Source organism: Salvia hispanica, chromosome 3, assembly GCF_029641045.1.
Source record: "Salvia hispanica isolate PSC_SH4W2 chromosome 3, Shi_PSC_v1, whole genome shotgun sequence".
Taxonomy (NCBI): domain Eukaryota; kingdom Viridiplantae; phylum Streptophyta; class Magnoliopsida; order Lamiales; family Lamiaceae; genus Salvia; species Salvia hispanica.
The window spans coordinates 38,313,068-38,339,037 of record NC_142694.1 but is presented as its reverse complement, the minus strand read 5'-3'; the positions used below and the strand labels follow the sequence as shown (position 1 = coordinate 38,339,037).

The 25,970-nt window shown below is 36.4% G+C and overlaps 7 protein-coding genes across 9 annotated transcripts; 3 read left to right on the top strand and 4 right to left on the bottom strand.

Moving 5' to 3' along the window:
* Positions 1 to 1,492: 1,492 nt before the first annotated feature.
* On the bottom strand, positions 1,493 to 6,813 carry LOC125212782 (uncharacterized). 2 transcript variants are annotated; one of them, XM_048113040.2, is made up of 7 exons: positions 6,468 to 6,813; positions 4,914 to 5,027; positions 4,603 to 4,698; positions 4,318 to 4,464; positions 3,993 to 4,074; positions 2,916 to 3,089; positions 1,493 to 2,573 (listed from the first exon to the last, which is right to left on the bottom strand). In XM_048113040.2, the coding sequence occupies exons 1-7, from the start codon at positions 6,546 to 6,548 to the stop codon at positions 1,735 to 1,737; spliced, it is 1,533 nt and encodes a 510-aa protein (XP_047968997.1). In that variant the 5' UTR covers positions 6,549 to 6,813; the 3' UTR covers positions 1,493 to 1,734. The 2 variants fall into 2 exon arrangements, with proteins under 2 accessions (XP_047968997.1, XP_047968996.1); XM_048113039.2 differs by having other exon boundaries at positions 2,916 to 3,119; positions 6,468 to 6,812.
* A 955-nt stretch (positions 6,814 to 7,768) lies between these two features.
* On the bottom strand, positions 7,769 to 8,927 carry LOC125212783 (membrane steroid-binding protein 2-like). The gene is made up of 2 exons (XM_048113041.2): positions 8,546 to 8,927; positions 7,769 to 8,278 (listed from the first exon to the last, which is right to left on the bottom strand). Exons 1-2 carry the CDS (start codon positions 8,860 to 8,862, stop codon positions 7,978 to 7,980), a joined length of 618 nt encoding a protein of 205 aa, XP_047968998.1. The 5' UTR covers positions 8,863 to 8,927; the 3' UTR covers positions 7,769 to 7,977.
* An 85-nt stretch (positions 8,928 to 9,012) lies between these two features.
* LOC125212490 (single-stranded DNA endonuclease family protein) lies at positions 9,013 to 13,364 on the top strand. The gene is made up of 14 exons (XM_048112679.2): positions 9,013 to 9,425; positions 9,508 to 9,665; positions 9,997 to 10,058; positions 10,155 to 10,291; positions 10,440 to 10,491; positions 10,652 to 10,724; positions 10,812 to 10,885; positions 11,121 to 11,180; positions 11,284 to 11,452; positions 11,682 to 11,781; positions 11,869 to 11,951; positions 12,309 to 12,409; positions 12,481 to 12,611; positions 12,699 to 13,364. Exons 1-14 carry the CDS (start codon positions 9,358 to 9,360, stop codon positions 13,282 to 13,284), a joined length of 1,854 nt encoding a protein of 617 aa, XP_047968636.1. The 5' UTR covers positions 9,013 to 9,357; the 3' UTR covers positions 13,285 to 13,364.
* A 1,127-nt stretch (positions 13,365 to 14,491) lies between these two features.
* Positions 14,492 to 15,562, top strand: LOC125217001 (transcription factor LAF1-like). The gene is made up of 3 exons (XM_048118817.1): positions 14,492 to 14,618; positions 14,698 to 14,827; positions 15,067 to 15,562. Exons 1-3 carry the CDS (start codon positions 14,492 to 14,494, stop codon positions 15,560 to 15,562), a joined length of 753 nt encoding a protein of 250 aa, XP_047974774.1.
* Positions 15,563 to 17,324: 1,762 nt separating this feature from the next.
* LOC125217000 (transcription factor MYB17-like) lies at positions 17,325 to 19,531 on the top strand. 2 transcript variants are annotated; one of them, XM_048118815.2, is made up of 4 exons: positions 17,325 to 17,483; positions 17,835 to 18,059; positions 18,457 to 18,586; positions 18,761 to 19,531. In XM_048118815.2, the coding sequence occupies exons 2-4, from the start codon at positions 17,882 to 17,884 to the stop codon at positions 19,344 to 19,346; spliced, it is 894 nt and encodes a 297-aa protein (XP_047974772.1). In that variant the 5' UTR covers positions 17,325 to 17,483; positions 17,835 to 17,881; the 3' UTR covers positions 19,347 to 19,531. The 2 variants fall into 2 exon arrangements, with proteins under 2 accessions (XP_047974772.1, XP_047974773.1); XM_048118816.2 differs by having other exon boundaries at positions 17,577 to 18,059.
* An 89-nt stretch (positions 19,532 to 19,620) lies between these two features.
* Positions 19,621 to 21,668, bottom strand: LOC125217003 (remorin-like). The gene is made up of 5 exons (XM_048118819.2): positions 21,334 to 21,668; positions 20,688 to 20,741; positions 20,483 to 20,570; positions 20,293 to 20,374; positions 19,621 to 20,008 (listed from the first exon to the last, which is right to left on the bottom strand). Exons 1-5 carry the CDS (start codon positions 21,500 to 21,502, stop codon positions 19,814 to 19,816), a joined length of 588 nt encoding a protein of 195 aa, XP_047974776.1. The 5' UTR covers positions 21,503 to 21,668; the 3' UTR covers positions 19,621 to 19,813.
* Positions 21,669 to 22,136: 468 nt separating this feature from the next.
* Positions 22,137 to 24,204, bottom strand: ACYB-2 (Cytochrome b561/ferric reductase transmembrane protein family). The gene is made up of 4 exons (XM_048118818.2): positions 23,812 to 24,204; positions 22,997 to 23,045; positions 22,712 to 22,911; positions 22,137 to 22,561 (listed from the first exon to the last, which is right to left on the bottom strand). Exons 1-4 carry the CDS (start codon positions 23,953 to 23,955, stop codon positions 22,262 to 22,264), a joined length of 693 nt encoding a protein of 230 aa, XP_047974775.1. The 5' UTR covers positions 23,956 to 24,204; the 3' UTR covers positions 22,137 to 22,261.
* Positions 24,205 to 25,970: the final 1,766 nt, after the last annotated feature.

Sequence of the window (25,970 nt, the reverse complement as noted above, 5' to 3'; positions counted from 1 at the left end):
TACACAAATTTTTAATATAACCACAATATTTTGAAATAATAGTACCACCGTATGAGAATTTGGAGAAAACTTTTCCATTTTACTGTTTTTCATTTTTTTTCTTCTAATTGATTCATTCCAGAGTACTAGATTCATTATATAAACTTTTCTTCTAATTGATTCATTCCAAAGTAGCGTAGTATAACCTAAATTCTAATCATTCACTTCAACTAATTTTAAGCATAAGGTAGTACTTGTCGAATGATGTATAACCCAAATGGCATTAAGGAAAAGAAAAATGAGTCATATTACAATTTAATTGAGGTATTAAATTTAGGATCTTGATTATTTATCAGGAATTTAAAAATGATTATATAAACAATATGATTGATACTTATATTCAACTGAATCATCTAAGATTTTAATTTAAAAATGATTATATTAAATAATATGATTGATACTTATATTCAATTGAATCATCCCGATATTTCAGTTGCTAATACTATATTTTAATTTGGAAGCTCTAACTATTCTGACAATTAATTTAATTTAATTTAATTTAATTTAATTTAATATTATACTCGTACAAATTTAAAATTTAGATTCAATTATGTTTTATCATAATACAATTCAGAATATATATTAATCACGTTTGATAGCTTATGGTGGGGTCGAAGATAATCAAAATACCGAACAATAAAGAAATTTCTATACTGTTTGGATCTATACTGTTTACAAAACATAATAAGCTTAGCACCATAATGAATCCAAGAGTATTTATATGTACTTATAAAAGCTAATAAGCCAACTCTGCGTGTTGAAATTAGAAGGAGTTATGTATAAAAGCTTGTATCCTCAAGTACTCGACAATGACCAAGCTCCGGCCTTAGTTAAAAAATCAACATTTAATTGTAATATTCGACGTGCAGTTCAATTCAACAAAGGCGCGAACTCTATGAAAGGAAATAGTAGATGAGAGGGGAAAGATGAAAGTAAAACAATATTAGAGCAAAGAAAAGATCAGGCAGCAATTTCCACAAAAATAACAGCAAAGGGTATAAAAGTAAATTGAAACTGGTAGTGGACCGGAAGCTTTAAATAAACCAATTTTTTTTTTCTATTGAACCAGTTTATGGTTGTACATAATGTGGTTGTATAGCTTTTCCCTTTTTGAAACACCAATTGTTGAATACTATAACTCTTCTAAAGGAAGCCATTTTGTTGAATTTTGGACCTGTTGGTGGAAGATTTTGTTTTTTTGTTTTTTGGTTGTGGAGAAGAGGGATTTTGTTGTGCTATTGCACATCATGTAATTTAAGATTATCAAAGTGAGAAGTTGCCTTCACTTATCTCATCAAATTCAATGATTAACAAGCATTTTATGCGCTCTATGGTATAATAAATAGATGACCAATTGCTCTCTCTCTCCATTGTAATCTCTTTCATAGTCAGTCACAGTCACACTTCCCCAGAACATATCTGCCTGCAAATGTTCAAATGTGAAGGAAAGACAGGGTACAAACAAGCTAAAATAAGAAAAGTGTGTTTCTACATATAGTTAGGTAAATATGTTAGAATTAAAGAAATCTAGCACTAAGTTACTAGTTTACAGCACTTGAAATGCTAATGCACAAAGCCACAACAAGATGGAGACTTAAAACTCCATCATACATTCAGTGATTAGATACCCCACCACTACATCCTAAGCCCTTCGAGCCTGTCGCTCAGGCCCAGATTGACCTGAGTTCCATCCATTTACACACCTCGTTGCTTAGCATCCGAGTAGTTGGATGGACACACACTGTCTACCTTGATCTTCGGCAATGAACTCGCAGGGTTCTTGTACGAAATCTGAAACCGCACTCCATCCTCACTGGGCATTTCGCCTGTCAGTGTCTTCACAGCGAATTCAAAGCAAGGATCAGACCAGATATCACCACAAGGCAACAGAGACGAGCAGCCTGGCGTCTGATCAGTTGAAGCCAAGGAAGATGCTGGATTCTCATCAACTTTGTTCAAATCTTCAATCGGTATTGCACCGGTCAGAGTTTTGATTGCAAACTCGATGCACGGATCCATTAATAGGTCCTTCATAGAGGCGTCCAGATGTTTTTCATCCTTTTGATCTTTGTGGCAGACGGCTCCAGTGCTTCTGTGCTTTTCAGGAGAAATATTTTCGCAAGGAATGGTTTCTTTCTGCTCATCATTGGTTGGATTCTCTGTTATGCATTGCTCGTCTGAGTCTGCTGTACCAATTTTTACAGAGGTATTCATCTCTGGCTCATTAGATTGCACAGATGTACCATCATTTTTGATGGAATCCACTTCTTCTTTGCTTGATACTCTAGCTGAAGCCTCATCCTTGGCACTGCTCTTTACCTCCGCTGGTTGATTGGCTTCCAAATGAGCAAGTCTCGTTGAAGTTCTACGAGGTAAATTGCTCATCCATTTCCTTTTTGTGTTTTTGTTCTTACTTTGACGTGCTAGATCTTCACGCTGCTGACTATCTTCCTTGTGATTCTTCTCTTTTTCTCTTTGTTCTGAACCGTTAGTTTCCGGGATATTCAAATTGTTCACAGCAGCAATTGTTGAGCCTGCAAAGATAATTTCCAAACAACTATTAGAAGAGAAACAGTCTAAATATCTATTAGATCATGAAACTTTGTGTAGTGAAATGTGTGAACTTGCATTACAGAAAATGTAAAATCGATTTCCTGAGACAACACAAGCTGAGGAAGCAATACGGACACTGACACGAGCAAGATGAAGTTAAGCAAAGTTGAAGAACTAATACATACAATGAAGCTTTATGAATAAGTTGAGGTAACAAGTAAAGAATATGGTGAATGCATATCGAGACAGGATCCCTGAACTTCAGAAATGCAATCTGGAAATGTCAATTTGTTCTGAAACACACCAATAGCTATATTATTCACCTGACCGTAAGGCATCTCCTTCAGTGTCAAGTTTTAGTTTATTGTAAACAAATCTCCCACGCAGTCTTCTTCCAACATTGTGTTGTTCGTTGCCATTTTCTTGCGGTAGCTTATTTTGAAGTTTCTCAGTCCCAGAATCATCTTCTCTACAGCTTTCCTCTACAAGAGGCTTTACTATGGTTTTCAGTGCAGTAGCATCAGGTCCTGCAATTGTATTCATCAGTTGAGCCAAAATACAACGATCGAATTACAGTTCTTTACTCACTTTCATGTTGATCATCCGTCCATTCACAAAAGAATTATTAGTGCGTTCTCATGGTTCTAAATCTTAAAACACTGCATAATATAGCACAAAAAAAATGCAATTTTACACTATCACTTCCACAAAATAGTGATGTTAGATGGTAAGTGTATCCAACAGCAGGGCAAAAAGCAGAATTTAGAAGCTCTATATAGGCTATGGAACTCACCAAAAGTTGTACTGAAAAATTTACAACCAAGATAAAGCGCCTAACATTAAAACCAATTCATGTAAGCACTTAGCTACTTTGCTGTCAGCTAATTTCTTAATCTCATTGTTCTATAGCAAGTTGATTCACTCTGTTCACCTACTGTAGCATATCAGAGAGCGTAATTCTGAGCAAATCAATTTATAGTTGCTCCATTCTACAGTCCTAGGGCACATATTTAGATTATTAATGCAGCAAACATTACCACAATATCATGCAAAAGGGATCATAATTCAATCACACTACCTTTTGTGTCCAAACTTGTTGTCTCAAATTAGAAGAATGCATATCTTGATGGATAAACTCGATCAGCGAACATTTTCAGTTTCTATTTGCATTCTTTGATTGAATTAGCAGTTCTATGAAAGTATTGTGACAATTGTTGCCTATCTTTTTGACCCTCCAAAAAATTTGCATTCCACAGATATAAATAAACCCCATTCTAATAGGTGAAAGTGAATCTTTTGTGCAGCCAATGACCGGTGGAAAGTGAACTATGCTGTAAGAGCTTTATGCGGATAAGTATATTAAGTTGGTCTAGTACAATGCACAAGGATAGGCTCAACACCTGACTTTATCCTTTCTCCACCAGTCATATTTTTATCTCCTTTCTTGCCAATCGGCCTCTGTCCTTTAGCTTTGGCAGGCGACTAGGTACAAACCAAGCCAAGTCAAATGTAAAGTCAGAGAATTCTGAGAATAATGAGATTAAAACATAAATAAATAAATAAATCTCAAAAATATTCATAGGTGCACCAGACACCAAATATGAATAGTCTGCCAGTCTGATGCTGTGGCAACATTAACATGAATATATCACTAAAAATATCAAACTTCATAGAGAAAAAAAAGGCAACAATTAAGGAAAAGAAACAGATGGAAAGCCCACTAACAGATGGAGAATGATCCACCAACTCCATGCTCGTGCAACCTTTGTCATCTGGTTTGGACTCCACCTCTACTGAATCCATGGATTTAAGATGGCGATAAACTTCTTGCATGGAGCGAAATAGACGGCCACTAATAGGATCGGTGTAATACTGCAAGAATTATTGATACAAGAAAACAAGCAGTTCAAGAGCACCATCATTTGGCCATAAAACTGGATAGTGGATACGGTTCAATGTAGAATAGAATCATAATGAGTTGAGAATATGAAGGTTACTAAGGAATGTTACCGTGTCTGTCCTGATCTTGCCTTTAGTCTTTTTCCTCCTGATTTCTTTAATCCACCCTGGAGGTAAGTTTTCAGCCACGGTTGTTTTGATGTTAATCTACAATTTTGGGACAATAAGGATGAGAGACATGTAATATAGGAGAACATATATACAAAATTAAATAAAATATTAAGCATTATAACTTCATGTTACTATACGAGACTTTGTAAAAGGACAGGACAATGAACGTTGACTTTTATTTTCGTGAAGTTATGGTTAAACAACTCTAATTTCACAAAGTAATGTGCGATACAATTCTAGTGGGCATTTACCTTATTTATCTCTTTGTGTTTTGACGTTTTTATGGAACTCTTGAGATCTTTCAGATGCCGAAGAACCTCTGGCTTTGAGTTGAACGTGAGGCCAGTTGAGGGATGAATGTAATACTGGAGCAGATCCAAATAGAACACATAATTCAAAACAAGTAAGGGGGTGAAAGATTCACGACAGTCATAGTAAAGTTGGTAAGACTTGCTTTTGAAATGAATGACAGCAACATATCTAATTAGAGTGGCCAAACTTCGTTGCATGTTTAGAACATCACATCACTAAGAAATGCAAACCCACTCAAACCAACCTAATTTCTTTTCATTAGGTCAAAAACTACCAAGAAATCATTTCCCTAACATGATAAAGAATAAAGTAGAAAAGAATGGGAGCAAAATCCAAAAATCAATTGTGTGAATAATCTACTAAGTAGAATACCATACTAGGGTTAGTTAAATACTATAAACACATTATTGATAAATATATAAAATTCACAAAAGGATGTAATGGATGGTAGCATTTAATTAGATCCAACAGCCATAAATTGGAAGTAATTCAGTGTGAAAGCTAAAAGCGCTAAAATATGCATCTGGGGAGAAATGTTGAAGTGGTTCAGAATCAATGATTCTCATCACCCAAGGGTAAAATAGAAATTATATGTGTTGCATGTATTTATGCTCAAGATTTGACCTATTATTTAATCTTTTGAATGTTTAAGTGATTTTCAAGAATGAAGTATTCCATGGAAGCATCCATCGACATGGAAAACATTTATGTATGCTAGTCCTTCAAAATTTTAGAATTATCTATTACTACTTCATATAAGCTTAGGAAGCCCTTGTATCTCCTTCCCTCTTTTCCTTCCCCTTTTACAAGCTCAAGCTGCCCTACAAGGCAAGTGGTGAGCACAGCTCTCAAACATGAAATAAATATATGTCAAATCGGTTAAGAATTTTCACCCACAACCTCCCTCCCTCTCTCTCTCACTCACACATACAATACATACATTGGAAGTCTGCAGTCTGAACTCTATACTAGATTTGAAGGAATAAACTAACTTCGAGATGTTGGATTTCTTAATCTTTCAGCAAGAACACAGTTTTGCTTGATGTATCCCTTAACATATTAGCTCTATAAAGGTTTTTCAGTCAATAGTTCGGTAATGACGGAGGATTAGCTAATACAGTATAATCAAAACAAAGACAGTTTTGTCCAATATGACATCAATGGTGGATTGTTTGCATGATCTCTCATGTCCAAATTACCATGGAAATGAATGCAAGGCCACAGTATTACGGAACCAGATCAGAAACAACACTCTATTCTAGCCTCTCATAACTCAAATATATCCTCTTTGTTACCGATTCAAGTGGTAGAACACAAAAATGCATGTATCAATATATCATGGGGCTTCTTTTTGTATTAAACAAATTTCCCAACTCTCTTATCCTTCCACACGAAAACTAAGTTGTGAAGCATCATAAAATTAATTCAAGAAAAACTAATAAAAATATAAAGCTCAAGTGAGAAAAAGCAGCTGAAGGAATCTCCAAATTAACCTTGTCTTTCTTTCCAGAGCTCCGGCGTTTGACGCGGACCTCCCAATCGGCGGGTAGCCACTCCGGATGCTCACCACCCATTTCACAAGTTGGGATTTTGAACAAACCAAGAGAAAGAAAGATCGAAAAATCGAGAAAAATAAATACATAAACGATCCTATCGAAATATGAAACAAACACGCAACTTCCTAGTACCACTAAGATTCAATTTGAGTTGAAAATCTAGGTGATTGTTTCTGGATGAAGAAAGAAGGGGAAAACGGCAGAGAAGAAATGAAGTTAATGGAAGTAGTGGAGTTGTGAGAAAATGAAGGAAATGGACAAACAGATGCCACAACCACGTGCATTCCCACAAAACAAAAAAAATAATTAAATTTAAAAGAAGATCCATGACCATTTCATGATACTCCGAATTGGTGGTAGTAGTAATATTTATTCCCATAAATTTAATTATTAATGTTGTTGGTTTCTTAGATTATAAATGCATAAAAAATTAGTAATTCAAAACTCGTCTAAATTGAATGAACTGACAAATTGATACAATTTTGTTGGTTAATTTGAATTTTATCCGGTCTCTCTAGAATTGGAAGATTACAATTTTGTCAAAGTTATAAGTGTGACTTTGCTCATATTGTGTCAAGTGATACAATCTTATTGGCTACTTCGGATTGTTTTCCTTGTCTTAGCCATCAATGAACAATTACGTGAACACCATAAAAACTTAGATGAGAGTTTTGTTTCGCACTTAATTACTCTCACATCTAGACTAACCAAAAATTATGTTACTTTTGAAAATGGTATAATCAGATGGATAACTTATTGTAAAATTGAGAAATTAACGTCAATTCAAATTATTCAAGAAAGAAGATTAAGAAAATATCTGCATAGATAATCCTTAAATTATTGGCTGTCACAATCTCGATTAATTATTTAATTAGCCTATGTTAACATGAGCAACCTGAAAAACATGTTACTGCCATTTTTTCTTAACATTATTTATTTACAGCAGTTTACTTACCTAATTCAATTTAATGTTGCCATTGATTTCAATGTCAACAGCCATACCTACTATTACTAAGCTCAAAACTAGCTACATAGGGCAGGCTTACAGCCGCCATTGGCCACCAGTTCTTGGGGGGGAGCCACCCTAAGCCGGCGGTGGCTGAGGAAAATAAGGTAGCCATCAAACACACAGACAATCACATTAATTCTTGGTTTTTAGCTACCAAACTAAAGAAAGTTCGGTACCTTTAATGGCCTCTGTAGATGTCAAAAAAACAGAATATCCAACTCATAGATCATTTACCAGTAACATGGAGAGCATGTTATTCATAACAAGTGAAGGTTACATTCAAGTGGAGATGTGTAGAAACGAAAGAGGAGGCGAAAAACAATGCTTCTCAAGTTATTATTCAGTATTCAGTATACCTTTAATACCTAATTGCCTATGTCTATAACCTTTTTGTGAAACAAGGATATATATTGATTGCAGTTAAATGGTGATGGAGGATCACTCTGTTTCCTTTTTGTCCGACTCACGAGCAATCTCTGTTGCCTCCTCGGGTGCAACTTCACCGTTAGCAGCAACAGCAGAAGATTCATCAGCAACAGCAACCACCTTGACAGTTCCAACCTTGACATATTTGCTCATGAATTTGTATTCCCAGTCTTGCAAGGCTTCGAGCTCGTACGCGCCCAAGCCAGTAAGGTCACCGTTGAGATCCTTGTCCTCAAACGACATCTTTGCAAGCGCTCGACTAGCATCCTTTCCAGCAAATAGGGCGTACGGTCCACCTGGTCCGTAGAACATCCTGCAAAGGCCAAATTCATCCTCATCAGGCCTCAATAAAGCATTTCCACCAACAAATTGTAGCTGATGATGATTCATTTGCAGATTCATATGACAAATATCTTGATATTGAGAGTAATTGTACTTGATAGCAATTGAATTTGCAATTGGAAACTCATCAAAAAACCTAATTTCATCTTCTAACAAGCTACACTCAATCACAATCAAAGTTGACTAGTAAAAATTGGAGAAAACGCAGAGGAAATAGGGAAGAAGGAAAGCTTGATACCTGCTTTGGGAGACGTCGTAGATCTGGCCCTTGATGGCCATGAGCAGAGGCTTACTTGAATCAGAGCCGTCGTACTGTTTGAGCTCGTCGCCAGTGATCTCACCAAGCTGAACTGGAGGCGGTAGAGGCTTCACATCCTCTTCCGACTTGCTAGAGCCGTGATCAGCATGCCCTACATCATCGGAGGAACCGAACAGAGCTGAGAGCAGCTGGTAGAAGGCAATGGCCACGGCGATTGCTGTGAAGAAGGCCGCCGGCGTCAGGCCTGTGTATACTGTGATTGATTCTTTCAAACCCTCCCACAATTGCACAGCCATCGCTTCGCAACACAGAGAGAGAGAGAGAGAGAGAAAGAGTTTGTGTTGGTGTAGTTCTTCAATGGTGAAGTTTGGTTTTTTATAGTCTCAGACTCGGCACTCTGGTCAGTCAAGGACATCAATGTGGACTGTTTTATTATTTAAATATTCATAATAAAGAATTCAAATACCAAAACTACTACTACTAAAATCAAATGAATTCAAATTTCTTGAACTTCAATTGAAGCTTCCCCATTTCAACGTTCAACCATAGAAATGCCAACCCCTCCACGCAACACAGTTTTTTTCCCCCAAAAAATGAATCTTTGATGATTTTGAATACTCAATCCGAACGCATTCCTTCCACCGGAAATTCACTTCTCGACCGAAGCAGGAATTTGCAAAGATGATCAGAGCAACCATTGAATCAGTGAAGAAATCTTTAAAATACGGTTTTAGTTGTGCCTAGTTTCGAAAGGAACTCGTCACACAGTACACTCGCAGTGTGAAGAGAAGATGGGAGTGAAGAATCTGTGGGATATCTTGGAAACTTGCAAGAAAACTCTCCCCCTTCATCATCTCCAGTAAGTTTCAATTTTCAACTCCCATGATTAAAAAAAATTCCTACTTTATTTATGCTGATGAACTGGGTTTGTTGTTGGCTAGGAACAAGAGGGTGTGTGTGGATTTGTCGTGTTGGATGGTTCAGCTTCAAAATGTGAACAGATCCCACTGTCCATTGAAAGACAAGCTCTATTTGAAGAGTCTCTTCCACCGCCTCAGAGCCCTCCTTGCTTTGAATTGCAGCCTTATCTTCGTTACTGGTACTACGTCTCTACTTCTCCTTTCCAATTAGACCTATTTCACTCTTCAATCAAGTGTACAATTAGTACAATGCTGGGTTTCGTTTTAAGCTTTGTGGACATTCTATTGTGAAAATGTGTCTTGGGGAAGGGATGGAGAAGGATAAGGATTTGTAGAAGAAGAGCTCAACTTGTCATAGACTTCTAATGTATCCATTTTGTTTCAATCTGAAATAAGGAGTAGAAAGCAGGGATTTGTATGCTTAAGGGATTTGGCTATGTGGGAATTTTTTTTTAAAAAGTATGTTCACATTTTTCATTAACTAACACAAGCTTTGTGCTTGTTGTCTAGACGGCTCCATTCCTGGTATCAAATTATCTACATATAGGCGCCGCTTGAATACAGGAAATGAGGCAAGACTTCAACATGGCTCAACTCAATGTACCTTTATGGAGCATCACAGTTTCATTCTTTTACCTCCGTACTAAACTTTTTTCTCTATGGTGCAGGCAATGCCAATTGTACATGCCAAGCATACTAGTGAAAATGTATCATCTTTGAAAAGAAATATGGGATCTGAATTTTCTTGCATGATCAAAGAAGCCAAGTTGCTCGGCATTGCCCTTGGGATTCAATGCCTAGATGGGTAAACTGTGTGGCCATATTAAAATGTTATTCTAAATCTGATGCTTTGAAGTAAACTTTAAAAAATATACTCCTATTTAGAATGGCTTTGCAGATTTTAATTGACATTAGCTAACATGTTTAACCTATTTTGCTTAAAACATACACAGGATTGAGGAGGCTGAAGCTCAATGTGCTTTGCTGAACGCAGAATCATTATGTGTATGTGAATACCCCTATTCTCTCCTGAAGATTTAACTCAGAAATTTCGCACACTAACTTTTCTTGTTCCACGTACAGTTTTATGTACTGCAGTTCATTTGTTATCACCATTTAATGTCTGCTAGAACTCTCATTTCTGTTGGTTGAATTATGAATTCAGGATGGATGTTTTACATCAGATTCCGATGCTTTTCTGTTTGGTGCGAGAACAGTTTATAGAGACATTTGTTTGGGTGAGTTATAGTACAAGTTTTTTGCTTTCCAGTAATCATTTAATATATACTGATAGTACAAATTATTTTCTCCCCTCTGAAATTTAGGAGAAGGTGGTTATGTTACTTGCTATGAAATGGACGATATCGAGAGAGAACTTGGGTTTGGAAGGGATTCCTTGGTAACTATCTCTCTGACCTTTATGTAATCGGCATCATTTACGAGTTAGTCACTAGCCATTCTGTTTTATCGTATGGTTTCACAGTGGACAGAAAATTACGCGGATGACCAAACATTCTTGTTCTGCACATAACTACATATTGCTTTCATGTTTTGTGAGTAGTTTGGACATAAATAATTGGTTGTGTGAATTGGCAGTATGGATCAAATCTTGTTTACATATTTTTTATCTTCAGATTACTCTTGCTATTCTTCTAGGGAGCGATTACACCCAAGGAATTCGTGGGGTTGGGCCGGTAAGATGAATATTTTCTTCGTTTCACTTGTGTTATCTGGTTAAAAATATTTTCTGATCTGCATACAAACCGGATGTAAATTTTTTTTAAAACTTGAATGTAGGAGCATGCTTGTCAGCTTGTGAGAGCTGCTGGTGATTCGTCTGTTCTTCAGCGGCTTGCATCAGAGGGCTTGTCATTTGCAAAGAAGCCAAAAAACTCGAAAAAGAAGGGCAAAATTACTGAGGGTGAAAATAAAGAGAATTATGATGATAACAAGAGGGATTTTAATGGTGAGCTTGCAATGGCTTCTCTATTATCATTTTCCTTCCATTAAAAAATCCTTTCTTTCTTATCAACCTTTTTTTTTAATCTTGATGCTGCAATTTATACGGGCTTTCGTCACACAATTTGGAGATGATATATGATCATAACCGAAAGTAGATATGGTGGTTGCTTTGCAGCCTGCTAAGGAAGGATATGTGCAACTTTCGGTTTTAACTTAAGTTTGCTCGTTTATAGGGAACGAATCTGATTTTCCAATGGACAATCAGTTTTTGCAAGTGATAAATGCATACATGAAGCCCAAGTGTCATTCAGCAGACTCAGATGCAGTGAACAGGTATAGGGGTTTCCTCCCCAGAAATTTGTTATATTCCATCGTTTTTTCTTAACAGTCGAAAACTTCTACATTTCTTTTGTTTAATAGGGCTCTTGCTTCCTATCAAGTCAACAACAACCAGCTGCATCAGATTTGTGCTCAATATTTCGACTGGACGCCTGAAAAGACAGGTTATATTTTGTCAACCCTATGTCCCATCACGATAGATATCGCCATATGCACCAAGGTTATTATGTATCTCACCCTCTTAGTGTGTGTATATCCACAATGTCACGCGCACAAGGGATTTAAGACATCGGCAACCTTTATTAGAAGTTCAAAGATACATGTTGCTGGTTATGAATGTGCACTGATGCATTCACTGGTTATGCTTTGATGCTTTCTTTACCTCTTGGTTGTGAAATGCATCTAACAAAATGTATATTGGTGTCAAATATTGGACTAAAAAATAAAATAATGAAATGTGAGAAAAAGATCATCGGAAACTCTACTTTGTGTTGCTGAAGTTTGTAATTTTCTTGGGTTAGATGAGTACATCCTTCCGAAGATTGCTGAAAGAAACTTGAGGCGATTTGCTAACCTTCGCGTCACTTCTTCCAAATTAGACCTCCATCCGCCAATCAACGAGGTACGTGGCACCAGTCTCTTCTTTCGACTTCACAAGGCTGTATATTCAATGAGTGTTTCTTGTGAGTACAGATTCCAGTGAAATGTCCTATATCTAGGATTATCAAGCAAAGAAAAATCCAGGGAAGGGACTATTTTGAGGTTTCGTGGGAAGACATGGATGGAGTCGAAGCATCGGTTGTACCTGCTGATCTTGTGCAGAGGTATGCCATTTCAAGAACCTGATGTTATCAATTTATAACATGCATATATCCTCGAGTAGTTTGATGACACGGCTCGTGTTCTTACAGTGCTTGCCCTGAAAAGATCATGGAGTTCCGGGAGCTAAAAGCTCAGAAACAGAAGCCCAGTCGTAAACCAAGACAGAAACAGAAACGAGACACAAAGGAACTCGACAGAAAGCTCCAACAACTGGTGGACGAGATTGAGAAGGAGAGCACCACCTCGAACGCCATTGGAGAGACGAAAATAGATGCTCCCACATCGAGACAGAAGACGGTCGACATCGAGGAAATCGATGGAAAGCTTCAGGAACTGATCATCGACACAGAAAAGGAGAGCAGTGGTAGCGGCTCGAGTAATCCAAGAGGAGGAATGCTTCAGCAACAGAGGATGATGCACTTTGGTAGCAGCATTGGTGGTTGCTCTGCTGCTGCAGAAGTTATTGATCTTATTAGTCCGCTGCCGCCACGACGATGTCCGGTGTCGAAGCCCCGAGATTGTGTTGAGGTGATTGAGTTGAGTGATACGGAGAATGATGCCACACCTCAACATGCGAGAAAAATGGTTAGAGATCAAGTCTCTACAGCATATGATGACTACCTTTATAAAAAATCTGATAACTGTGCTTCCAAAAGTAGTGTGATTTTGCTTTGATTAATGAAATGATTGGATGCAAATTTTATAGCATTAAGCCCTCTTGAGGTTCTCCATGAAACTCCTCTTTTGGATGTTCATCTTCCTCTCTTTTGCATTATCTCAGAGATCAAAATGAAAAGAAAAAAATAGAACACAAAAAAATAAAGAAGATGGAGTGCAAAAAAGAAAAAGAAACAATGTGGAATTCTTTATTTTTACGATTTTTTTTGCTACTAAATTTAGTTCCAAATATTGATAGAAGATTTAATATTACTAAATAAAGAGACATTTTATGTATACAATTCGAAAATCAATAAAAAGGGTTAAATATTTAATTGATTTCTTCATATTTCATGCAATACAATATTGTATAATGCTGAATATTCATAGCACAAAATGGCCACAATGAATTGCTAAATACTACTCCCATTAGTTCATTACTAAGTTCTATCTAAAATGTGATTTTTTGTACTTCAAAAATTAACTAAATTTAATACATGTCGCCATTATATTTAAAGCTAGCTATTATGTTAAGCTATAATTTATCACTAATACCAAACTCATGCACTTCTAAATTGGATATCAAAATGAAAGTCGCCTTACTCAACTACAAAAAATAAATTAATAAAACGTAAAATAATTAGTTTTAGGACAAATAATCTATTTAAATACACTCACGACTCACGAGGATTATTAATCAAACACACCGACTCATTAGTATGTTAAAATCGCACTTACAGTCTGTCTGTCAAATCAAAATGTATAGATTGTATATTTAGGGCCACGATTTCAAAACCATATACTAGTATTTTATGACAATTATTGTCCCAATTAAAGTTTAGAATTGATGTAACAACATAGATTACCTTAATTCTACCTAACCTAGAAGAAATATCAACACGAGAAAAATGTAAATTTATTGCTATTTGTGAACTAGTGTGAGAATTTTGAGTTGATTAATGAATTCCACATTAGAATAATGTTGTCAACCATAATGTGAGAAAACTACACAGGATCTGCCAAAGTCTTAAGTAACAGAAAAAAACAATAGAAGTTGAACAATGTGCATGCAAATATTGTTACTTTAATGCTTCTTGTTTAACTTTACAACCCATACTCTCCAAATCCATTGAAATTTTAAAATCCTTTGCCTTTAAATACAAGACAACAAACATGTTTTCATCATCAAATTTAACAACACATATACCTGCAGCTTGTTCGAAAAATGGGGTGTAAGAAGCCGACACAGAATCACAAGAAGGGGCTTTGGTCACCAGATGAAGACCTCAAGCTCAAAAACCACATCATGAAACATGGTCATGGCTGCTGGAGCTCCATTCCTATCAATGCAGGTATGTATGTATGTTCACGCATTATTTAAACAAATATATATCAACATGCAAAATAGGAGTATATATGTGTTTTGGGCAGGTCTGGAAAGGAATGGAAAGAGTTGCAGATTGAGGTGGATTAACTATCTAAGGCCGGGACTGAAGCGAGGGGCGTTTAGCTTCCAAGAGGAGGAGAAGATCTTGGCCCTTCATCAAGTTTTAGGAAACAAGTAACTTCCTATAACATGCTCTTTATATATATGTATGTATAAATGAAAAACTAAGGTTTTCAACTGTTTGTACTTAGAAAATGCTACTCCATTTGGATAAAACTGATACTGGTTGATTTTTCTGTGTTTATATCTTTATACACAATCTCAGAAAAACATAGAATTAACAAAATTTAACATGTATACTGTCATTGACAGATATCTATTGAATTTTAACATTAGATTATTGTATGTATCAGATGGTCTCAGATAGCTTATTACCTACCTGGAAGAACTGATAATGAGATAAAAAACTACTGGCATTCTTACCTTAAGAAAAGAGTGTCAAAACTGGAACCAACCTCTTCTTCTACTTCGAAGTCGGGTCAAAAAAATTGTAGCTTCCAGTCTCTAGAAAACATGGAAGGATCATCAACGGACCACCAACAAGGAGCTGAGAAATGCATCTTACCAAAAGTCCTTTTTGCTGAGTGGCTGTCTCTTGACCAGTTCAATGGCTCTTCTTCCAGCATTGCACAGGTCGACTGTGGAAGCTCGAATTCTGAAGATTCTTCGGCTCACGGCCAGCAGCTGAGCAGAGAGATGCTCGGTGCGTTCCACAGTAAACCAAACTTTGTTTGTGTTGATGATATGCTCCAATCAGCATTCGGATTCGAGGATCAGATCTCGGAGAGTGGTCTGGTGGATTATTTCCAGGGAGTTTTTGACTTTTGTTGTGATGAATTGTATATGTGATGTATGTTAATAACTTGTAGACCCAAGGGCCAAGATACATGTAGCTAGTGGTCATAATTAGTGGTTATTGTGTAGTTTGTTTGATCACACTCTCTCCAGTTCAACATTGTAGAGGGAAATCTATCTTCAGTTCTTGATTTAGTTCAAACATTCTTTTACTTGATATCTCAATCCAACAAAAGGGGATTTCAATCTACATATAATACAATGGTAGCATGGCTATGAGATAGAGCTTTCATCAAATTCACCATGTTGTTCGAATCCACAGATCAACAAAGAACACATCACAACGACGAAACCATCTGTTTGAAGTTTATAAAACCAGTAGTATCTTCGATATAATCACTACTCCTATTGGGATCCATTTCAATCTGCAATAAATCATAGTTCTAGTTCCAAACATAAGCAGCCCCTCCCATTTGTTATGCAAAATACCTCTCTTTTTTTTTTCATGTAAAGCTTCCATATCTGTTTCTATTACATGTGCTGTAAAAGCTCTCTGAAATCACATCTGTGTTTTGGGAAGCGTCTTTGATAAGTTGGCTTGTGAGTATCAACATATTTCCTTCTAACATTTGCAATCACAGCATCTGCATTTCAAACTATCATCTTGAAAATTTTCCCATCTAAATTAAGCTTCCAGAGCACTATTTCCAATTTACATAATTTAACAAAGCTATATGGTCTCATTACACTGGTAATCAAGGCCAAATCCTCAAACTTCACAATCTTGTACACTCAATCAACAATGTAACTGAAAAAATGGATAGTAAATAACATGGTAAATTAACCACAACATCCCATAATAAAAAAATTAATACTTGAAGCAATAAATGATCCAAGAAAATGGTGATCTTGGAAGGTGGCAATGCTCTTCTAGAAGCTTCCTGGAGCAAGAACTCAGCTTGTTGCTTTTAAGCAGAGATGACATGTCATCATCATAATTCTCTTCATTCACAAATCTTGGACATTGGGCTAAAGGCAGGCCCATCACTTACCCTTCCAAACATACAAAAAAAAAAAGAACAAGTTTCACTACTTTTACTAAGAAAATGAAAAGGGGTTTAGCTAATTTCTATTTTCTGGCTGTGCTGTTCTGTTGGATACATGGAAAGGGAAAGAATTGGGAATGTGAAATTTGTAATAAAAAGGAAATGTTGTTTAGGACAAAGAAGGGAACCAAAAAGCAAAAGGATTTGTGGGGGCCAATGTCAATTTTTCTTTTCTTGAACTTTTAATTATACATGTATGGGTCACGTTTGGAAATTCATTAAGGTTGATGTTCACTAATTTGTTGTGGTTATGTTGTTGTTATAGTGAGTTTAGTGTTTTCATGCTATACAGTCCCAAGCTTATGGAATCACGTGATTCATGTCATGTCATGCGTTTCATGACCAAAAATACAAAATGATGGTTAATAATTATTCATATAATCCGTAAATCACAGACTAAAGAAAATGATATAGTATGACCTAATGTATGGAAGATTTTTTTTTATATACGGCAATCAAGCTTCAATTGTTTTTGCCTCTTTTTTTTTTTTTTTTTTTTAAATATTCACTGTATTTGGTTGGAAACAACTATATTGCATCTTAGTATAATTTATTAATATCAGTATAAAAAGCTACACAAGTCTTTGTATGATAAATTAAGAAACACAGAGATGAGAAAACAGATTTGTACGGTGCTCCGACACTAAATAAAATTGATAGAGTCATATCTTTATTTAATATAGAAAAACGAAGGAGGTTAGTATCTTACAAAATTCACAATCTTTTGTCATTATATATTGGGAAATTAACATGAGAAGAGAAGATGGCATGAAATCAGCTAAAACAAGGCATAAAATAGAACACTTCTAAAGAAAAGCCCATCAGTTACACGCTTTCTCCACTGCTTCCTTTCTCCCTCTTGATTTCTGGTAAGCACCATCTCCCTCTCTCTCTCTCATGCAACTCATATGCAATAGAATTAATTGGGTGCAAATTCTTGAAGTTTTTTTTTTTGGTGCTAGTCAAAAAAAGATGGCACCTTTATGACTCTAAAATGAAGTTATGTCAGAGAGAAGTGAATAGCTCATAGCTGGGAGAGTACAAACATTTAATAAATGGGGATGATGCAGAGATGAGAACAAATGAAAAAAATGGGGAAAGTGATGCTTTGATTTTCACTTGTCAATATAATCCCCATGCATTTAATGCCCTTTGATTCTCTTGCTTTGCTTCTTGCTCCCTTCTTCTTATCTCCTCTCTCTCTCTCTTGAATTTTGAAGGGTGGCACTTTTTATGTTTTTTTGAGAGAAGTGAAAATTGGTTGAAAATGGGGATGAAGAGAGAGAAAGAGGAGGTGAAGAAGAAGAGGAAGAAGGGAAGAAGGCCATGTTGTGAGAGAGAGGGAGTTACCAAAGGAGCTTGGAGTCCTGAGGAGGACAAGATTCTTGTTGAGTTTATCACACAGAATGGACATGGCACTTGGAGAAATCTCCCTCAGCTTGCAGGTTTCTTCTTTTTTTTTTTTTTTATACCAAATTTGTCATTTTAGGTTTTCTGATGGAATAGTTTACTGTATGGTAGTAGCTGAGTTTGTGTTGAAGAGATGAAAAATAAATTAAGGCATTTGTGTTCTGTTTATTATAGTACATATAAGATTTTCACTTTGTTAAGCGAAGGCCCAAGAATTGATTTTGTTTTGTGTGTGTGTGTGTGAATGTTCCTAGTTTGTGATTGAGGGTTTTAGGTGTTGGAGATCGATGGAAGATGAACCATATTCTGCAAATGTTGCCTATGATTCTTTCTGATCCTTGATAATGATGAACCATTTTAGTGTGTTTGATGCAGTTGATTTACTGAGGCATTCACTGTGATGGTCTTTTGCTTGTGTGGTAATTTTTTAAGGTCTCCTTCGCTGTGGAAAGAGCTGTCGTCTTCGCTGGACCAACTATCTTCGACCTGACATAAAACGTGGTCCCTTCAGCCCGGAGGAAGAGACTATGATTATTCAACTCCACGGAGCGCTTGGTAACAAGTAATTCCATCACCTCTGTCACTTGTCCAGCTCTAAATAGATTTTGTGGTGATGAATTCATTGTACTCCTGTCTCTGTCTTCCATTTTTGCTTATTTACCTGGCAATTCTTGGTTAAAAAACATCGGTAGGGCCCCTGCTGTTTCTTAAAATTGTGATGTTTGTGTTTGGGTAGATGGGCTGCCATAGCCTCTCATCTCGCAGGAAGAACAGATAACGATGTCAAGAACTTCTGGAACTCACATTTGAGGAAGCGCTTCGACAGCAAGGCTCTCGACCGGCCGTCTTCATCTTCAAAGTCTGTTGACACAAGATCTGTTTCCCCTCACATGGTTAAGTGGGAAGGTGTGCGGTTTGATGCTGAGTCCCGCCTCTCTATCCCGTTCAACAACAGCAAAGGTGACTACTTCCTACACCTCTGGAACACTGAAGTCGGAGAGTCATTCAGAAACGTGCACGAAACTGGAGATGGATGTGGTGGAGCTGCTGCATCTCGCAGTTCAACATCACAGTCATCATCATCCTTGACCAAAGTTGAGTCGACCAGTGTTTTAGAACTCTGTAAGACCCCCAGCCCGGTGGAGATGAAAGTCGAGCTTATGGATATCAAGAAGGAAACGGAGGAGGACATTGCTGTGTTTTCAGACACATCTAAGCCATATGAGCTTGAAGATCCATCTGATTCAATGCTGAAGCTGCTGCTGGATTTTCCTATTGGAGGTAACGACATGGCATTTCTCGACTCTGATGTCTCTACATAAGCCCGGGATTAGCCCTAAGCTGCTCTCATCAACATATATATATAGCTCACAAAGTGAACCAACTTCATTTTCAGCTTAGAGCTGTTTAGTGTATTGTAGGTTGGGTTCTGAGAGCCTTTTGATAATGAAACGTAGCTTCTTCGTCTGGATTTTATAATTTATACTACATCGGAACTGCTTTTTTCCGTGATCGTCTACTGTCGAATCTCTAGCTTTTATACATGAAAGAATGCATGTATTTTGGTTTCTACAGCAGTTTCTAGGAAAAAACTCGTGTGAAAATTTCTTATAAACTTCATTTCTAGTTTATATAAACAAATAAATCACTATTCAAGCATAAGATAATCAACAAGAGACAATCATATTCTACATCAGAATACCACAGAATGAATCTGGCAACCAATAAATAGAAATCCCATAACAAAACAATGTACAAATCAACTTGAGCTTCAAACCCCATTTCACCTTCAGAAACATCCAAGTAATTTCTTTGGACCAGTGCCCGTGGCGCGATATTTTGCTGATGTCTCCTCTGCTTTGAGAAGTTCCTCTCCACGCTTTGCCTCAATCATCGCTCGTTTCTCCTCCGCTTGCTTGTGGAGTAGAGCAATCTTGTTCTTCGTTTTCTCAATATACCCGGCCTTCTCTTTCTCCAGTTGCTCCTATTAGCCACAAATGTATTAACATGACAGTTAAAGCAGCTCACATGAGGCAGCAAAGCCTAATTCAGAGAGGACATGAATTTGGGCATAAAAGCTTCATCTGTTTTATGCATCTATTGAGTTCAGATAGGGACCATTACAAAACCAACACATCAAGTAAGACCGAAGCTGTAAATTTCGACTGGATTATTGGGCAACGACATAAATATGACGTTCAAGTCAGCCAACTTTCCCATGTGTATGTGTCTACATAGAGCAAAACTGAAGACATAAAGAATCTTTACCTCTATCTTCTTCAGCTCAGCTTCGAGAGTCGCTTTCTTGCTATTCTCCCAAGCCGCGACAGACGACACTTTCTTCTGTGCCCTGTAAAATAAGTAACCAAGCAAGAGTCACATCACTTTTCCCCTCTTAAAATCAAGTGAAAAATCATCTTAAATTCTAGTATCATATAGTATTGAGGAGCATTCTTACTTGTTCTCAGCTTTTGATTTCTCACTTTCCTCCCATGCTCTGATCAACGACAATCTCTTCTCCGTAGCTACTCGGGCAAGCACAGCATCTACATAGACACCAGAGGAGTTGAGTAAAAAAAATTCTCATTCCTTATCTTATTGGCCATAGATTATCTTATTTCCAGCAAGATAATTATAGCTCAAGAGCACAGTCATCTTGATACCTCTGTTTATGGAGCCCTCCTCAGATTTTTTTTCTTCGGCAGCAGCTTCGGGTTCTTTTGAAATAGACATATAAAGTTCCACATGTTAGTTGGGGGAAAAATTACTCAAAAAACAAGGAAGCCATGGACTAGCAGTTTGATTTTAGGTGAATTTTTGCTTTTCTGCTAAAACAAAAATCCCACCTTTTTTTTGAAGTTTGAAACAAAGAAAAGGAAATAAATAAACAAGCTTTGGACAGAAAACTGGTAATAGTTTAAAGAATTATTCAGCAAGAGAAGGCAAAAGGCTCCTGCCTTTTTTTTTCCTTTATTAAATACAACTAAGAAACAGAATCAGTTCTCTAATCCAATCTCAAAACAACAAACAAAATGATTCCAAACACAAACTTTTACAGAACAATCCAATAAGATATTCATCACCTAACAACAATTCCAAGAAACTAAAAAATTGAGAAATCTCATTTTTAAATATTCGATTATGAATTGTTTTGGAAAAAAGGTAAAATAAAACAAGGATAACAAATTTCTTCACGTGAATAGATATCTAAATTCAGAAACCAAGCATCAGCTACACATAAATGAACAAACACACACAAAGAGATGCTAATATATGATGAAAGTGAAAGCAAGTAAGAAAGTGAATTACTTTCAACTATGACTAGAGCTTTGGAGTCTTCTGGTTTATCCTGTGCCGGAGGTAGTGGCGGTGGCACCACAGCTTTCTCCTCAGCCACGTCTTTTGGCGGCTCAGCCACCGGAGGTGGGGACTCGGTACAAGGCTTGGACTCGACTGCTTTTACTTCCTCCTCCGCCATCACTCGAGAGAATTCTGATATGTTCTTACTTTTCAAGGAAAGTTATCACACACACACACAAAGAGGAAGGAGAGAGAGAGAGAGAGAAGTTGGTTGGAAGATATTAAACAAGAAAGGAGGGAAGTGGCCTTCTATGAGTTGGCACAATACAGATCATTCCTACATATTATTATAATCATTAAACAGTTACCAGAATATGATTGGTAATAACAGAGAGCTAAGGTTATAGATATTTTCCATGTCTTTGCTGGCAACTTCCAAACGTTGCCATCAACTTTGTATATACATATTAATGTGTATCCATCTGTAATCTCATCAAATGTTTTGTTTTTATTTATTTGATAGTAGTATGATTTTAATCACATCAGTATTTTCTTGTTTTACTTCTTTGTTTGGACTTTGGATCATACAAGTTACATGTTAATTAAAGAATGATTTTTTCTTCTCCACTTTAACTTCAAAGAGATGAACAATTTTTTTATACTCCCTAAACAACAATAATATTAATACAAAATAAAAACAAAAATGCTGATGCAGATTCCCAGATTCTCTGTCTTTCTATAGATAGATCAAAACCTCAAGCTTCTTTGTGTAATCAACATTACTTCAACTTATAGTGATAATGATTCGAAAATACATAGTAAAAAACATTTATAATACATCGAACACAATCATCCAGTCCACTAGCCTGTATGGCTAGTCAAATTAAGTGTGTAACATTTTAACACTTAACACAAATAGCAGAAACATACTACCACTTCAAATAGCTGAGTAACTGTACTCATCTTCTGTAGGTGACTGGCCGAGGGTGGTTAAGATGACGAAGGTGCCATACAAGACAGTGACAATGGCTGTGAAGTTCACAAGGAATGCCTCTGACCCGTATTTTTCAAGCCCAGAATTCTGAAGGAATGTCAGCTTCTCAAGGTACCCCAAGGCTGCCGTGGCAATAGCTAAGATGTACACAAAGATACCAAAGAGCACGTGCCATGGAAGCGACTCACTTCTGATAGTTGGTGTTCCTCCAGGGAAGAAGAAGACAACGAAGCCATAAATCCACTGCACATTGTGGAAAATAGCATCACAGCATATCATGAACCATAACAAGTTCCCCAAGGGTTCACTTTCAAAGAAAGCAGCTTGAAATTAAAGAGAATGTTTGAAGCAATAGAAAGAAAAATAGTATATGATTTTCAAATGAGTAATTACCTGAATACCATAGAGAACGATAACACCAATCCCGAGCCAAGAGTGCAAACTGTATAAATTGGCAATATTGCTTTCATTGTGAAACTTGAAGGCTGTGTATATCCCAATGATGCCAAGTATGAGAGCAATAGCATGCAATACGAGATGTATGAGTTTCTTCTCAGGCTTCTTTAGTGGGAGGCTTCTGTAACTTACAATGGCTGCACTTAGGAAGAGATGGCAAATGTCAAAGGAAATGGTGTATCAGTTCAATCAAGCAAGTTATAGCTAGCAAAATTCGGTTACCTTCGCCTCCAATTACTATGAACCCAATGAACATCAGAACAGGATGAAGCTGGAGCCACAACAGAAAACAGAATATGAGAATCACAAAAGATCATAGATATATGTGTTTGGCTTCACCAAAAAGATTATTCCTCATTCATGCTAGTTCATTACATCCAATAAACCTCGATGATGGTTGTATTCCATAAATTGAAATGGAAAAACCAAGGCTACACTAGACATAGATATACTTGCATATCAGAAAATCACAGAGAGACAACTCAGGCAAGAAAGTAAGCTCAAGGTAAAAGATAGTCAAAGGCTATTTAAATTAGGAACTTGGCTAATAATGGAGGCATTTTCCACTTCTCCCTTAGTCCTTAACCCTTCCAAACAATAACAAACAATAACAATATAGTAGTATATCACTGCAAGAAGCATTTCAACTTCCAAATCAGTATATCACCCCAAAATCTAGTGGATTATGCATCATCAGGCTCAATGAATTAATCCATCATCCACAACAACTAAGCATTGAGATACACAAGAACCAACTACCTCCACTCCAGTATTATCACATCACATAAATTACAAATACCAACCATAAAACAGTAACAACCCAAGCATTAGCACTGCACAAAATCTTAGAAGAACACTAAAAATCAACTTTTACCCCCACCCCACTGGAGAAAAGGACTGCCAAATTGATAATAATCTATCTAGCATATGTGGGCATACAGCTAATAGACAAGTCAAACACAAACCACAAACAATTTTTTGTAAAAAAAAAATCTTTAAGAAAGTAGAAAAGGGAGGAAGTGAATGAGGGGATTTACATTAAAGATAAGGCTCTTGTTGGAAGAGTCCCATGCCAAACCTCCCCTGAAGCTGATACACCAAATCAACACCAAAATTGCACCCACCACAGCCAAAAAATGCACAGCAAAAGAAGTGTGCAAAGCCTTCAACGCTAACGCCATCTCTCACTCACTATCTCAGTCAAGTCTCAACGAAATTAGCAAAAAGTCTCGATCTTTATGTTTATGGTATAATACTAATCCCTCAGCTAGCGAGTTCTTGATTTATCTTCATCTCATCATGATCGTTCAGAGCCGTCGGATGAAGATGTAGACACGCGTAAGGCGGTGATAGGTCTATATCTGTACACGTGTTTCAGGCGTCATCGGTTTTCGTGTTCAAACGTGCGCCCTCTCTCTTTGGTAGCTGAAGAATGTGGATTCAATTTGGTTGGTGACAAATTCTTAATTATGGACTATTAATTTTATTAATTTATGTCGCGTGGATTAAATAAAATTATACTCTTACGGAGTACTAATAGTTTGTGGAATTAATTATATTCGGATAATTTAGTTTTGTCTTTCCGCCTTATAGAGCAAAGGGGCACCAACTTTTTTATATATTAAGGTCATCAATTACATAAAATTAAGTCTAATGTGCTGTTTTTATCTACCTTTCAAAGTTAATTGAAAATCGAAATGAATGCATACCCCCTTTATTCATATATAATAGTTTAGGATTCTTATCATCTATTTACCTTCTTTTTTGCTCTTCCTATGCTACAAAGCCCCAGAACAAATAAAAACTTTATTAGAAGTATATGGTAAAATAAATTATTGACAACAACACCTTTATTATATGTGTGTTTTCCTCTTTAAGTATGATTAGTATATATATTCAAAATGATAGGTAATTGAGAATTTATGTGTAAAAGACAAAATGAGTTGCTCCATATGGAGTTATGGACACGAAACAATATTTTAAGTCATTTCTTGATGATCTGTCATTTGTGCTTTAGCACTAGCATTTTTTCTCTTAAGTATGATTTGATAGTTTAATACTCAGAAATTGGTACCTGGTTCATTAAGGTTAGAAGCTTACAAATAAAGATAAAGGTCTAATATGTTACTAGTGTAATTATTCATCTTTCAAAGTCAAGAGAAAAGCGAAATGTGTATATAACAAAATGGAGTAATATACTAGGATTCTTATGAGTTGCTTTCCCTTTTTCCTTCCTATGCTACATGGTAAATTAAATATTGAAAGCAACAACTTTATTACATATTAATAATATATATTCTGAATGATAGGTAATTGACAATTTATGTGTAAAGACAAATTGTATTGATATTTGAGTTACTCCATATGGACACGAAACAATTTTTTAGTCATTTTGTTAAAATATCGAAGAAAATTCATATTGCATAGCTTATCCATTACGTCACCTCTTATATATTGGCCCCTATTATCGGGCCGTCATGGGCCAAACTTATTCTATATCCACAGCCCGATTTCGAAGCTTGTGCCCATCAAGCCATTAATTTGTTGTGAACCTATTTTAAAGATAGTGGCAAAAGATAAAAAATGAAGAGCATTAGTTGATGAACAGGTTAAGTTGTTATTTACTTATTTCTTTCATTTTATTAAAAATAGAGTAAGGAACAATTAAAAAAATAATGCGAAAGAGTAGAGTGTGCCAGCACATGTATTCACGTGTGAGTCCAAATTACCAGATTAATTTTGCAGGCCTTTAAAATTTTAAGCAACAATATGGAACTTATTTTCTTTATCAAATTTAATTGTGTGATGCTCCCAAGCACAGCTTTCATCCCACCAATTTGATGCCCACTTATTACCAAAATCACAGAAGCTTATTCAAGAACCTGCAAAAATACAGAAGAAGAATAAAATTGATACCAAACACAACCATTAATCATACAGTACTACTCACATTCTTCATTTCAATCGCCATAAATGACAAACGGCTTCTCTCTCCTGTACAAATACACCTAATGCTAATAAATAGGCAATAGCAATCCGACACATACCCAACTCAATTAAATCAAATATAAGTAATGGTGTATAATTATTGCATGATTGATTAAATAGTCTAGACCACAAGATTATCTTTCTATGGATATTCGTTATCAAGAACTTCAAATCTTACCTCTTCGCACCCTCACAATCAGGCTGATAG